We start from the raw sequence: 15,121 nt of genomic DNA, 5'->3' as shown, positions 1-15,121 counted from the left end.
TAATAAGTATTATATACAGCAGTACACCTTTAATCATTGCATACATCCAAAATCGCAACACTAGCTGAATTTTCTTTTCTCCAAGTTTTAATTATTACTCCATCTGCTTGGAATGTGTTTAAAAAATCACCACATTTCATTATTTGTAAAGCACAAAAAACAACCTAGGGGCAGAAAAATCTAAGTTGAACTTTGCTCAACTTTATAATCAGAGACAAACATTGGTGGAGCTTCTTTTTAATGAATTTTTTTGTTTTTAATTATATTGAAGGCAATGGTTGACTGTGCTGAACTGTTATAGAGGAGACGACAGAGAACGGTCTGCGAGAGGCGGGGGATGGTAATGGCTTGCTTTAGAGGAAATCTGGAACCTATAAACTCGGGCAACTTCTGGGACCAGAAACGTCAGAGCGATTCGTTTCACTTGGTTGTATGGCACACCTTTGTCTCCGCCTCATCCTTTGATCCGACCAATCAGTCAGAATTCATTTTTTTCTGTTGTCTTGTGCTCAGCTGTCCCCCAGAAAAAGAAACCTTTGGACCAATCAGTGAGTCAGATGGGTGGGCAGCTGAAAGCTTCATGCTCCCTTGGCTTTAAAAAGTCTGATTCGATTTGCTGTTGTTTCACATGCTGCAGTGGGAGTGGGACATGAGAACGTTCTAGCTTTGCTGATGCAGCGTTCTCTCAGCGAGTATGGGAAGAGATTTTTAACATGTAACGCGACAGAGCTGATCAGAAAAACTGAACTCATTACTTACGTGTTTTGGTTTGGCATGTCTGGATATGACAATGTGAAAAGTTGGTTGGCGAAGAAGAAGAACCCAGCAGAAGATCAGAGAAACCCGCGGCTGTACTGAGGGAGTTCCCGGCAGCAATCGGAAGGGAGGGAAACTGCTGTTACGGGTGGAGGAGTGGAGAGAGACATTAAAGGAAACTGGACAAAATAAGAGTGAAGGATACAGTGAAATAAAGAAGACAGGAGATAGAAGAAGAACGTGGCCAAGCATGCGAGAGGAGGAACACTCAAATGACCATCCTGAGGGAGGGGTGGTGTCCAGCAAGGAGAACAACAAACGACCACTTTCTAACGCCTGTCCTGTTGTGGTTGCGACGGCGGGGATCACCGGGCGTAAGCGGCAGATGGGTGCCCAAATGGAGGATCACATTTCCGCAATTACACCCACCATGTCGGCAGACGACGGCAAGGTCAAGCCAGTAGATGACATTCAGAGCTACAATCCTACTGGCCCCAAAAAGCTCAAGAAGAGTCCTCAGCATCACCCGCTTTCCCTTTCTCCTGCGCCCGGTCCCAGCCCTGAAGGTCTTTCAAGCGGCCTCGAGGACCCACACGGCCAGCGGGTCATCGCCAACATCCGGGAGCGCCAGCGGACGCGATCTCTGAATGAAGCCTTTGCCTCGTTGCGCAAAATAATCCCAACGCTCCCGTCTGACAAACTGAGCAAGATCCAGACACTTAAGTTGGCGTCACGCTACATTGACTTTCTGTACCAGGTTCTGCAGAGTGATGAGATGGACACCAAGCTGGCAGGATGTAACTACCTGGCCCATGAGAGACTGAGCTATGCTTTCTCTGTCTGGAGGATGGAGGGAGCCTGGTCAACCATGTCTGCTGGTCACTAGCCTTGTCTGGAAGCCTAAAAAGTATGATGCAAAGGGGCTGAGGAGATGTCCAAACTGTGTCTGCTCACTAGTGGATTCACACTACTTGACACCTCGGTTGCGATCTGGTTGCCTCAATGAAAAGACAGCGTAACACTTCATGAGAGGAAGCTTTCACATGAGCATTTGTTTGATTGGTTATGAACTTATGAGATGTAACCGTGGATTATTGTCATTCCACTTATCTGCTTTTACCAAAGCAGCTATCACTGCTCACGAATGCAAATGCAATGAGTTCAAGCAGGGACTGCTAGCTTATTTAGGGATTGTTTTCTCTCTTTTTTTCTTTTAACATGTGTATTTTGTTTACATGAATCACAATGGAAGCTTTCATTCAACATGCATTCGCTTCATCAAGCTGATGGTTAAGGACTCGATCGTCTTTGACGCTTCATAGCAGCACAGCTAATTCTGCTGGAGCCCCCTGACCCACCAGCTCTCTCAGGTACTGAAGCATGACAGCTGGTTTCATCATCATTGCCATCACCCCTGATTTTATCACCTTAAATAAAATCAGTATTATCACTATTATCAGTAACATAATCATCACCATAGGTCTACATACAATGAGCCATTTTTTATTTAACTTTCTTTCTTTCTTGAGGTAGAAAGTGTATAAAGGTTTGTGTAATATCTATAGAGCAGAGGACTTAAAAGAAAGAAAGAACTGCGAACACCATACTGAATGTTGCAAGAGTTGTCAGGATTTTGACTTTTCCGTGGGCTTTCAGCTCCTGGTTTTCCAACATTGACATTTAAGGAATCCCTGACTACCTCTGAACCTTAGCAAAAGTTGGAAGAAAAAAAAAAAAGCAGCCACGGCCGTCCGTCACTCTGCCTTAAGTTTCTTGTCCATCCCAAAACCTAGCCCCTTTGTTTCTTTCAGTGCCAAAAAAACCTCTCCCCTTGACGTTCTTTCCTCTCGTTCTGGCCCGAATTTGCTTGCGTTGCACGAAACCGCGATACAGCTAGCGAGCTGACGAGGAGGCGTAATGAAAACAAACGATCTCGGAAAGCCATGAATCATGTGTGTCACCATCAAAGGGGAAGGCTGATGTGGCTCCCTGCTGGGCTCCCATAAACCACTGGTAGTGATGGAGGAGGTGAGAGCTGATTTATACACACAAATGTAGAGGTGCACACATGCAACTATGCACTTAAAAAAATACGCTTTTTTCAATACATTGGCTCCACTAGGGAAATGCTATTGGAGTCCACATCATTACCAAATGATATACCTTTCTTTCTAATATTGTAGGCTTTTGTTTTGTGAGACGCAATGAACATTAAGTGTAAGGTTTACAGTTATTTCAAGACAACAGGACTGACATGCTGTTTGGCTTCAAAGCACATCCATGACAATCCCTCACTGCCAAAATACATGAAGACCGGCAACCTATCATTAGAACGTCCCAGGGAGGTAGCTAATGTTTCCAGCTCTTTTAAAGACTTATGGAGATGTTTACCGAGCCCCACAGTCAGCACAGTGCGGTCTCTGAAGGCTAGACTTCACTGACATGTTAGAAGACACTTGACATTTAGAAAGAATCCAGTTGTGGGCCAACAGAGAAAAAGCAGCCCCTGTGCATTTCTATGTGAAATGCAAACATTAAAATGAGTGCATGGCCTTGCCTATTCTCTATGTTGTCATGTAATTCAAGTTGTATTCTAAATTTTCATTTATGGATCAAATTGAAACTGGAAGTGACTCATCTCTCGCTTGAGATGCCTAAGAATAACATATAGTTATATCCTGCCTTTTGCCATTCTTACTTGGAAACAGGAATTTTGAATTATCTTTATATACGCAACATCCAATGCTGATGTGTATAAGTGGTTACAGTAGTAATATGTCTTTCTTTGTCTGACCAGCTGCTGAATAAAGTGACTGTGATCTTTCTTTTGAATCTCTGTTCTGCTCCTTGTTCTTCTTTCTGCGTATGCACTTTGTATGTCATGCTTCAGAGTAATGTGGGAAAACGAGGATCAGCTATACATACAAAGTGCCGTCATTTACCGAGAACATTTTTTGACCACTTTCCTTCTGTAGTACCTTAAAGAAGCTGATATTATAGCTGTCGCTGTAAAAGATTGTGTAGTCGAAGCCAGGCTTTCATTTCAGAGAGCATTAGCGTATCCATCTCTTGTGCACTTCTCAGACTTTAAAATCAGGCTTTGTTTTTATGACTTATTACTTGAAATGTGTACAGTGTGATGCTTTACATACTGACACAGTATGACTTCGTAAAGCATCCTAAGCAGAAAACTCCTGAAAAATAAAACTATCTGCAAAACTTTCTTGAAGTTCTTATTTTCAGTGATTGGTGCACAGATTTATACTCTCACCACGCCTTCCTTGTCTCCTGTCTCTCTTGTTAAACTGTCTCCTTTCCTTTCCCTTCCTCCCCCTGCTTTCTGTTTTTTAACGAGGTCTGTGTGCCTTTGCCCGGTCAGGAACACTTAATTCTTCCCAAAAGAAACATGTTAAAGTGCAATTAAGTGCTCAGGAAATATTTATAGTATGTTTAGACCTAAATAATAACTTATAGCTTTATCATCTCAGTTGTGCTACTGTTTTGAAACTTGATGATTTAACAAACACTAAATGAATAAAGCTTTTGCACCACAATGTAAGAGTATTTTATTTTCATTTTTATGATCGCAAGGGAACATACAGTATAAAACTAAGTGAAGAATTTCGGTACAAAAACCCTGAATTGCAAACTATCCAGTGATGACAAAGCTCCCAAATAAAACAAGAATAACGTGATCTTAAGACTTGTGATATCTGTCTGCTAAGATATGTAGCTCCCCGATTTACAGCTTCTGATGTGCTGTGGTTTACAGAAAAATATAAACCCAAATGATTTTGACACAACATAAATACACTCACCAGCAACTTTAATCTTTAGTGTTAGCTTGTTAGCAGCCATCGTGCTGGATTTATAGATGCAAAAGTGACGATATTCAGATAACAGATGAAGTCCTAAGTTTTAAGCTAGTGCTAGCAAGTTTGATTAGCAATCAATTACCAACCATAACAACCATCTGAAAGGTGGGACTTGAAACTAAGTGATTTAGTATTTTTAAATGTCTCTTATCAAGTGACACGTTTTCGCTGTCAGCTACGACACTACATCCTCACAGGTTAGCGACACTGACATGGCATAGCAGAGCCTGACTTATCCTCCCATTTTTCTCGCTAATGGAAACAATAAGTTACAAAACAAACAGAATGCTGTAGTTTGTCATTTCCTTTGTAATTAAAGGAAAGTGTTTACTGAGCTAGCAGACAAAAGAGCCTTAAGCATCATTAAGTTGCCCCCTGCTGACTGTTAGAAAGAATGCAAATTTAAGGTACTTCCATTATCTTTTTACTTTTCTGACCTAGAAATGTCCACCTTTTATATACAGTATTTCAGATTTACTGCACTTCTTTTAGAAATGCAATCATCAGATTGAGTGGGGGCAATCAGGTCCGTCAGCTAAACGCTACTTTTATTATCAAAAGTATATATATTATCAAAAGTGATATTGCATGTATACACTTATTAAAACTTGTATTAAATGGATAAACAGTTCTAGCAGATCTCAGACTAAATGAGTCCATTATGTTCATAATTTCTGTTTGTCATAGGTGTATTTTCCTTTCTTACGATGGGTCTTTTCGTTTTCACAGTCTAGTGTATACTATTAGTGTTAATTTCTGCAGAAAAAATAACTTTCTGAAAAAAATGACACGGAAAAAATCAAGGGCTTATACTGGAAATTATTTTTTAATCAAGAGGAAAAGACAAAAGTACAAAATAGATAATCTTTCTATACATACAAATGGTAGGAAATGTAAGAAAATAACATAAGTAAATAATAAAGAATAGTATGAAATAAAGATTTCAATGTCATGTTTAGAGATACAGAGTTACTGTACGTCCAGTTAGTTAAGAGTTACCAATACACATACTACTGAATGCATCAAGGCACATGTGCAACGTGTATTTTGGTCTTTGAGTTACTATTTACAGTGTCTTTCTTTAAGAAGAAGGTACAAATTACATAAGTAATAAAGGGAATTAAGAGCTGAGGCAATACTGGCCTCTACATAAGACCAAAAACACGAGTATAATACAAGAGAGGTCATTTACAGAATCACAGACAAGCAGTTTAACACTTGCAAATCCATGCACATTATGTACTAGTGTGCATGCAATAACAACACACTCTCTCTCTCTCACACACGCACACACGTCAGATAACGTTGACTTCATACTTTACTTTCTTTTAAGAAAGACGCAGCATCGCGTTTCAATGCTGCCACTTTGCTGTCGAGAATACTCTGGTACTCTACAAGAAAGACATACCAGCTGCATTTATCGGAGAACAACGATCCTCCGTGCAACATTTTCTCAATAATTCCTGTTGAGATACACGTGTACTGCAGCAACATTGGGATAATAAAAAAATTTAAAAAAGGAAAAAAAAATACATTTTGGTGTCCACTGTAATTTTTGTTTAAGGTAAAAGCTCCGAGGCCTCCTGTCGGGCAGAGTGTACCCAGGGTCTGATTAAAACAAATGCTTAAAGTTTATTTTACCCGGATTTAAAAAAATTATTCTTTGTTATTTATAAACATCAAAATCATGGAATACAAAAAATCTAATTGTGCTGCTCAATCAATCAAATCATGGATGTAAAAAAAACCAAAGAAAACTTTTAGACAAAGCTAAAGAGTGACTGCACTGATCAGTTAAGAATTCTAGTAGTTATTCGCTGTTAACAGAGGTCTGAACTTTACACTTTACCTTCAAAAGCTCAACTAAAAACATTAGTACTGGTCATCAAAATGTGAAACTGGTCAAACCTCATATGATGGGAAAAAAAATACTTTAACAAACTAGATTTTGCTACAAAATAACCTAGAAGAAAAACGAAGAAATACAGTCTTGGACTTTGACTGTTTGGAATGCCGAGCCCTTTATATGCTTCCCAAAAAAACAAACGTCAAATGATTGACAACATGTCAATTAAATTACAAACATCAGCTTAGATGATGGACTGACGTGTTGTAGCGTTGTCTAGGCTGATTGCATGATAACAGTTTGAATGAAAAGATTCTCACAATGAAGTTCACTTCAACATAGCATTCATTTCCTTAATTAGGCTGTGATGGATTATAGATAATGACCTAAATATTCAACAAAATAAAAAAAAACAAAAAAACAAGTCACTGTACTCATTAACCAAATCAAACAATTTACAAAAAGACTGCATATGTGATGTTCATCTAAATCCACAGGTTTAAACGTTGTTTTACAAAAGTCAAGTCGCTGCGGGAGCAGTATCCATACTGGTCCTTTGCAGTGCTTCAACACAGTCCCATCACCAAGTGCAGGCTGTTTTAAGGCAATTTTCTTTGGGTGATGTCCTTTAAGTGCATTAACAGTATTGCTACTACAATAGAACAATACAGTGGTCCTCAGTGGTGCCACGGTGGAATGAACACTCCTTTAGTCTCAAATATAAACAATAATACACAGTATTGAATACTAGTGGTACATCGATAGTTTGTCATTGCTGTGTGTATGTGTGTGTGTGTGTGTGTGTGTGTGTGTGTGTGTGTGTGTAGGCTTTTAAATGCACATGAATGTAAGACACTGAACAGCAGTAAATAATAATTCTGCTTTGAAAATATTGCCTACTTTCAGATGAATTAAACTCTACAGTATTTCAGCCCAGACGTGTCCACAGTCAGTCAGAGAACATTTAAGACATCTCAGATGAAGAGTGGGAAAAAGATAGCAAACAACATTTCATCCAAATCTTCAAAAAACCTTTCAATTATCTACAGAGAGGAGAAGTTTGTTTTTTTCTTTCCCAGAGCTTTGGAATTTCTCATGGTTCACATTATGGAATGAACAGTGCAATAAAACAATGAAGAACTGCCCGTTCTTTCTTTGTTTTGTGTCTTTGTTTCCTCTTCTTTGCTTTGTCGTCTTCTTCTAGTGGTTAAATTGTAGGTAATGACATCATTATAGCAGACGCAGCAACTAGGTCTCTCTTTTTTTTAAATCTTGTTTCTTAATGATGGGGCCACTTCTTCATGGTGCTACGTTTGCATCGTGTCCATCAAGCATATACGCCTTTACCTGATGGTATACAGTAGTTTTGTTCTGCATTGTTTTTCATCCCACTCAGTTCGAGTCTGATATGAGAAGCAATGTGGCAGAAAGAATTTATGATCTGAAGTTTCCCTCTGATGTTGGTATTAAGGCAAAGGTAAGGCAACAAAAACAGCTGCTGGTGCTCAAAGAGGAATCAGAGCTCAAGTCCACTTCTGATTTTTGGTCTGATCCTCAAAGGTTTGTGGTAACAGGGCTGTGGCCCTGACAATACGCACACACACACGGTCCAATGTCAGTAAGAAGACATGAGAAGACTATTGAAATCAACTTGTATTGCTCTTTGGTGAGGTTTCAGAAGGTTACTCAGCTGCTGGCTTCAGCTGAGTGGTTGAGGTGCTCAAAACGGCGGGTCTGTAGAGGTTCAGCATTGTGTCTCAGTTGGCCTGCGTATGTGTGAAGAAGGTCGGGGCTCAGTGGCTTTGAAAATATGTGTCCCCTTCATGTTCATATGACAACACGGGAGATCTGAGGCTTCTGAACGTTCTGCGAGGTGATTGGTTGGGTTTTCCTACATGGAGTCGCTGTCATGTTCCATTGGCTCATCAGGGAGGCTGGAGGGAAGTGTGAAAAGCACATGTGAGCAGAGACCTGGGAGAGTTTGCATCAATATAAAGGAAGGAAGTGGGATTTTTGACTGTGTGTGTTTGTATCCATGCACTGTACCTCTTGCTTGAAAGAACTCCAACAGAGAGCGAGGCCAAAGCCTTGACAGCATCCGTTTCCTCACAGTCTCTGCTCTGAGCAGCCATGTATGACAGACCCACTGATCCACTGTAGGCCTTCACACTCTGCCAGTACTGACCTGCAAACACACAAGACGTAACAAAAATGTCAAGCGAATTTCAACGTTGTAGTTTTGACATCATATCCACTGGTTAAGTGTTGATTACAACTGAAATAAAAATGCAGAGAAGAGGATGAAACATAAGCGCTGCTCACTTTGTATCTGTATGACAGTTTGTAGGGAGCGGACTGCGTTAGCGTTGGGCTTCTGGAGGAGGACATCTTCCGGCAGCGGTTCCTACAGGACAAACACACAACAAAACACCATCTTTAGAACCAAAATGGCTACGACAGTATCATTTAATTTCTACAAATTGAAAAGACATTATTTATTTTTCATTTGAAGCTTACACATGCACAAACTGGTTAAACAGAGAATGTTTCATTAGCCTGCCTGTTTTGCAAGACCTTTAAAAATAGTCTTAACATCCTGACAATAAACCAGAATTCAACTGACCCTGGAAAGAATTTCAGCACTGATCATCTGCTGGTAAAGTAGGACTGTGATCAATTCTGTCAAAACTTGGCACTATGTTTATTGAAATGGAAGCACCACTTCAGTGAGCACATTGTGGTAGCTGATCCATGATGTGACGAGTGACACTTGTACAAAATGAAAGAATAACGAACTCCGAGATACACTGTCCCTACCAAGTCCCTCTAACTGTAGTAAAAAAATGGGACACTGTGCTCCAGCTAACTGTAAAAAAAACCCCCAAAAAAACAAAAACACTAGTAAAGAACTCCATTAGTCATACCTGTATGCCCAAGAGTGAACTGACACAGGCTTCAGATGCGTCACAGATTGCTGTGAGGTCGTGACCTCCCTCAAGGGCCAAAACCAGACGGCCTCCTGCTAGAGACATCAGCTGACGGGTCAGGAAACCAAAACCTGCGGCGAACACAAACACGCACACAGAGTTGTTAACATTAAATGACAACAAAGCTTAGCAGGTGAACTGTTGCAATTTCCAATAGTCTCCAAAAACAAATGCATATTTTCATCCGTAGATCCTCCCACAGCAACATACCAATTACTAATTACTGTAATTATGGTAATATCAGCAGTGAAGCAAGACACAGTAGAAGGAACTTGAATCCTGCTCTTTTGTTCATGCTAAACATGAGCTTCAAGAAACTCAAATATCTTGAGACACTCAGGGTCTTAACAGAAAGTTTCACTGTCTCCTGCTACAAATAAGACAAAAGTTAAGGCCAAGTGCAGTCTGCGGTGGGAAACTGTTCTTACATTTGGCCGAGACCTTGTAGCCTCCTAGAGGAGCGGGGTTTCCCTCGGCGGCGTCAAACCCGGCTGACACCAGAACTACATCCGGAGAGAACTCCTGAGCGATCGGCATCACCACAGACCTGTATGAACACACAGAGTTCATAATGACTTCAAGGGACTGGGAAGGGATGGTTGTAGGGGACTCTGCTGGTTTCCAATACAGTCTTCAAAGGAGTGTGTAATTTTACTCAAATATCTTGTGTGTTTTGTACTTTTGTGTCATTTTCCTGGCTGTAACATGCGCCTACAGTTGTTAGAAACACATTGCTGTCGAGGAATAGGACAATAGATTCTGATGTGCACATTTGAGCCTTAATTATAAAGTTCAACAGGAAACTGAGTCACTGATTGATTTGAAAAATCAACACCATTGACAAAATTAACACAAAATGAACGTGAAAAACAAAACAAAAAAAACGATATATTGACATCACCACTGAAACATCGTGGGGGAAGTTAAGTTGCACTAACAGGACACAAAGTGATGAAAAGCAAAGAAGAACCAGCTGTAGTCTCCATCTCTGTTGATTCAATGTTTAAATAAACTGCTGACAGAAGCACTTCGGTGTGGATTCATTTCATTAGGGTGCTTATGAAGACCGGCCCTAGCATTCAGTGAAATATAGCCGTTTTCAAACACAACTGGGCATGTCCAAACTGGACACAAGACAAATATTTACCATTAAATCTAAAGAAGTCATTAACATGACAAGTGAAACGACGTACTGGCTGATCCCAGACTCAGCAGCCCGAGCACAGCTGACAAAGAACTATTGTTTCCTCTGTGGGAGAAGCTGCAGAGCTCGAGGAACACAAGCCAGCTCAACAAAGTCATATTGTTGTTTTGTCAGCTCTTATACTCGCTAACTTCTTTGTGGATTTCCAATAGATGAAATTGTCCTTAATGCTCTTGTTGTTAGGGAAGAAAGTAGTACTGTCCGGAGACGGGGAGAAGCTCGACTCGATGCTGTCGGCGAGAAGTTCAAAGCTGCAGCGTGCGAGTCTGTTTCCCATTAGAGGCTTGTCACTCTCCTCACGTCATTGACAACACAGGGAAAAAGAGGAAAAACAGTCCATCTGGGATCCATTTACCTTCATTATTCTGCCTGGGGACTTTGGAGACCTCCCCTCCTTCCCCCTTCAAGCACACGCACACACAGACACAGAGGCGCACATATCCAAATGCATACTGCTGACATGACTGCGTGCAGATGGACAACATGAGCTCATAGAGAGAAATAAGGTCGCCGAGATAAAACAAACACATTCCAAAATGAGCGTGCACGTGCAAACACGCACGTGCACTGATGCAAACGCACATCAGCGGTGCTTTGATTCGTCCAAAAATTGTAATTCATAAAGCAGGCCTCAGCTTTATCACACCGATGCAGATATGAATCAAAAGCGTGCGCACACTCCTCACTCATCCCCACACGCCTGACCGCAAAACCCAACCCCACCTCCCCTGTAGAGCCATTAAAGCTGCCACGGTCCCCCCAGAGAGAGAGATTGCAGACAAACTAATGGAAAGATGGAAGAAAGGAGGGGAGGGCAGGATTGGGGAGAGGAGGGGACGGTTATTAAAGATCAATCAAGGGAGGACAGGAAGAGGGCGAGAATGTGTGCTGGGTGGTGGTGGGTGAGGGTTGGGGTGATGGAAAACTTAAGGGTGGGGAGGGTGAGTGAGGGATAAGGTGAAAATACAACAAAGCTCCCCCTCTGCAGCTAAGCGCTTGCAAACTTAACTCATAAAATGGATTCTATTAAACAGCGCCGGCACTTTGTGTTTTTCCACAAACCCTTCGATGCTTTCAAAAAAAAACTTTATTAATTACAAAGCGCATTCATAGCGCTTTAAATGCTGGGTGGCTGAGTGGTGAGGGAGTTGGGGTTTTTAAAAAGTTTTTCAGGCAAAGCACCTCTCCATTAGGGCTTAAACAGGGATTATGTTGACCTACAGGCTAATCATAATAGAATTATAAACATTTGCTTTCAAAATAGCTAAAAAATACTTCCAGCTAATCCTCATCAGGAAATCCAGCACAGTTATTTATTTATTCTGAACACTGTCAGAAAAATGAGCTCACGGCTACATTTAAGACGTGCAGGCTGATTCGATTAGCCTGACGTTCTAAATAAAGATCTACTTTTTTCACAATAAGAATAATTCAAATATGTAGTAAATCTACAGTGGTGTTGAATGGGTGGGTCTCAAAATCGGTGCACCATACTTCACTGCACATGGAAGAAATGTGAGTTTCTGAAGTTTTGCAACTTATATACGAAAAGCTCACATATTAGCATCAGTATTATTTTGAATAACTGAGAAGGCAATTATCTGAGAAAGCTTTGATGTCGTGATCTTTTGTCCTCATGGGGCTCCAGGCAGAGTGAAAAACAGAAAATTACTTAGAAGTTCTATTAGGTCCAGATCTGTGTTATGTACTAAAGATGATACTCTGAAGCAATTTCACTGTGTCCACTGCAGATGAGTCAGCGCGCTCCTCTCAAGTAAGATCTGATTACTTTAGAGACCCTTTCAATTTAATTCTGTTAGTGATCATATTTTTTTAAAGAACTAAGTCTGTTTTAAATCTGAAAAAAAGAGATCAGTATTTTAATCATGTTACTCTAGAAGGTACAAACATCCCAGATAATCAAAAGCGTCCTGAATGTTAGGGACGGCATTAAAACACTGAAGTCAAGGGACCAAACCTCAATACAAATGATCAGAAAATAGATCCACCGGCTTTAAAGGGAACAAAATTTCAAACTGAACTTACAGTAATGTTTCTCTTCACACTCGACACAGAAGTATTTTTGTCACCATATGCCCTTGGAATATAAGACATGCTCTGACTATCAATGTGCGGATAAACCCAAAAATCCAAATAAAACTAAGAGCCAGTCCTAAAACAAGCACTTTTAGAAATGCTCTAGAACTAAAGGAGCACTGCATAAATAAAACTCACACAGAGTGAGCTTGTGTATTATGGGGAGTAAACAGTCAGAACTAAATATTTTGGCAGATCACTGTTGAAGGCGCACGGCTATTTTGTCATTTCCTGAGTTTCCGGATTATGACCGATCCACCTGATACGTACTTGAATATGTTTGATCTTACGTGTTTGGGTTTAAACATTTGTGGACATGCATATATGCAGAGTTCCCCCACTTATGTCTTTGAGCTCACCACTGTGCCTCTTTTCCAGTAACCACATGGTTGCCAGTGTTTCCTTGGGGCTTGGAAGCACCAGACAACCAAAGAGCCCACAAGACTGAAACTTTATTGGTGCTAAACTCCCACCGATGACAATTATCCAACCCACCAGCAGGAAGTAACGGTTTGCAATCGGTCAAACACAAGACCTGGAGACCATTTACTGTAAACCATCTGAAGTTATTGGAAACAGGGAGGGCTAGACACATGCTCTCCAAATGACAAGGATTATTAATTACGCAAGAAGTACGTCAGAGGTAGCGGGGAGCTGAGTCTCTGATCGACTTCAGTGTTTCAGTTGTGGCTCAGTTTAGAGGAAATGGGAGAAATCTACTGATTACACTTGTGCTAAATGACACTGTCCTTATCAATCAAAACTACTGTCATACAGGAAAAGAGAAAATACCTATAAATGTTCATTCTTTCTACACTTTGATATATTTCCAGTCTCCATGAAAAAGCTAACGAATAAAGAACTCTGTGTAATAAAGCATGGCGAATGCAGATATTTCCATGGATGGCGCAAGAGGCCAATGGAAAGTAATGATGTGAATCATGTATCTTATTCAACAAGGCAACCTTCATTCAACCCAACTGAACATTTAAGAGAAATATTTCAGGGAGGTTTCCATCACTATATTTTAATTTGCCACCCATTTAGCTGCACTGTGCTGTAAACGCAGCCAGAGTTAGCTCTACCTGAATGCAGCGAGGTATTCAGCATCTCCCATGGGTGGGTCCAGTCCTCCTGTCCACGCCACATTCACATTAAAGCCCTCACCAGCTCCAGAGCCAACCTAAACGCCAAATAACAAAGACAATTGATGTCATTCTTCTCTGATAGCATTACTCTCTCAAAAGGGAAGCAAACAGTCCTGGATGTCACCTACCTCAGCGGGAGACCCACTGCCGGGGAAGAAGTTTCCGTCGTCATAACGATGAAGTGAGATGTAGAGAACACTGGGGTCGTTGTAAAATACTTCCTCCGTGCCATTACCATGGTGAACGTCCTAGCCACGGCGATGAGGAGAGATTACTTTAGCACAATAGTTGCCACAGTCATGTTCTAAGGGGATGGGTATCACACAGTAAAATGAGGCCACAGTTAACAGGAAGTCTTACCCAGTCGACAATGAGGATCTTGCTGACGCTGAGCTTGTGTTGGAGCTGTTTAGCAGCTATAGCTACAGAATTGAAGTAACAGAAACCCCTGAAAGACAGAGACAGAGCCAATGTTTAAAGACAAAGAATATAAAGACTTTAATCTTTAACTGACAAAAAAGTAAAGGTAATTGGTTAATGAAAAGACCTGTGATTTTGACTTTTGCCATTTCCTTATTCTTGGTTTCAGAGACATGCAAGGTGTTCAGTACTAATACAAATGTTTAAAAGAAGGTATCCGACTGGTCTCCAAATCATTCTGAACCATGAAAATTGTCCCTAGCATACAATCAGACAAACTATATTTACTCTTTAACAGGGTAAAGAGTCCTGCAAAAGTTATTGATGCACAAATATTGCTTAAAAAATTAAATTAAAAAAAGAAAAGAACATCGTGTAAACAAACCCCCACCACAAAAATATTATATTCTGTCAGTTTTTTTTTCCTCTTTCACAATCATCCACAGAGGACGTGCTGACAGCGCAGTAAGAACAGGAAAACCAACTATGACTCACACACAAACACACACTTACATGGGATTGGAGGGGTCTGCATGATGCCCTGGTGGTCTGACAACAGCAAAGCCATTCTGCAAAGAAGAGATAGATGCCACTAATTAGCATTGTGACATGGTAAACTTTAACAGAGCTGTTCAGAACCTACGATCTTTGGCACACAAGACTAAAGACTCACGCGTGCCCAAAAAGGTACAATGCTACTGTCAAAAACCCTGCTAGGCTCAAGCTAACTGATAGAGGTCACGTAAGGAAGGATGGTTTACATCAGTGCTCTTTGCATTTATAGGAGT

The 15,121-nt window shown here is 40.7% G+C and overlaps 2 protein-coding genes across 3 annotated transcripts in view; one reads left to right on the top strand and one right to left on the bottom strand.

Annotated features, from left to right (window-relative positions):
- Positions 1 to 644: 644 nt before the first annotated feature.
- Positions 645 to 3,588, top strand: LOC146684443 (twist-related protein 2-like). Its single transcript, XM_085443124.1, has one exon. The coding sequence runs from the start codon at positions 1,007 to 1,009 to the stop codon at positions 1,640 to 1,642; it is 636 nt and encodes a 211-aa protein (XP_085299250.1). The 5' UTR covers positions 645 to 1,006; the 3' UTR covers positions 1,643 to 3,588.
- A 1,850-nt stretch (positions 3,589 to 5,438) lies between these two features.
- Positions 5,439 to 15,121, bottom strand: part of hdac7a (histone deacetylase 7a) — a 57,457-nt gene continuing 47,774 nt past the window's right edge. For both annotated transcript variants that reach the window (XM_085443111.1, XM_085443112.1), the window contains exons 18-26: positions 14,847 to 14,902; positions 14,274 to 14,361; positions 14,042 to 14,161; positions 13,851 to 13,948; positions 9,893 to 10,011; positions 9,402 to 9,535; positions 8,800 to 8,881; positions 8,524 to 8,662; positions 5,439 to 8,411 (exon numbers count right to left, since the gene is read on the bottom strand). In XM_085443111.1, the coding sequence (XP_085299237.1) occupies positions 8,369 to 8,411; positions 8,524 to 8,662; positions 8,800 to 8,881; positions 9,402 to 9,535; positions 9,893 to 10,011; positions 13,851 to 13,948; positions 14,042 to 14,161; positions 14,274 to 14,361; positions 14,847 to 14,902 (879 nt within the window). In that variant the 3' untranslated portion in view covers positions 5,439 to 8,368. The remainder of the gene's footprint in view (positions 8,412 to 8,523; positions 8,663 to 8,799; positions 8,882 to 9,401; positions 9,536 to 9,892; positions 10,012 to 13,850; positions 13,949 to 14,041; positions 14,162 to 14,273; positions 14,362 to 14,846; positions 14,903 to 15,121) is intronic.

The sequence above is a fragment of the Copadichromis virginalis genome, linkage group LG20 (genome assembly GCF_057382275.1).
Source record: "Copadichromis virginalis isolate Kocher_CV1m ecotype Utaka linkage group LG20, C_Virginalis_male_GT1.1, whole genome shotgun sequence".
NCBI classification, from domain to species: Eukaryota; Metazoa; Chordata; class Actinopteri; order Cichliformes; family Cichlidae; genus Copadichromis; species Copadichromis virginalis.
The sequence above is the reverse complement of the archived record's forward strand: the minus strand, read 5'-3'. Positions and strand labels throughout refer to the sequence as shown.

What these genes read in the sequence shown, in the direction of transcription:
- LOC146684443 (XM_085443124.1), top strand. Translation starts at nt 1,007, where the DNA reads ATGCGAGAGGAGGAACACTCAAATGACCATCCTGAGGGAGGGGTGGTG.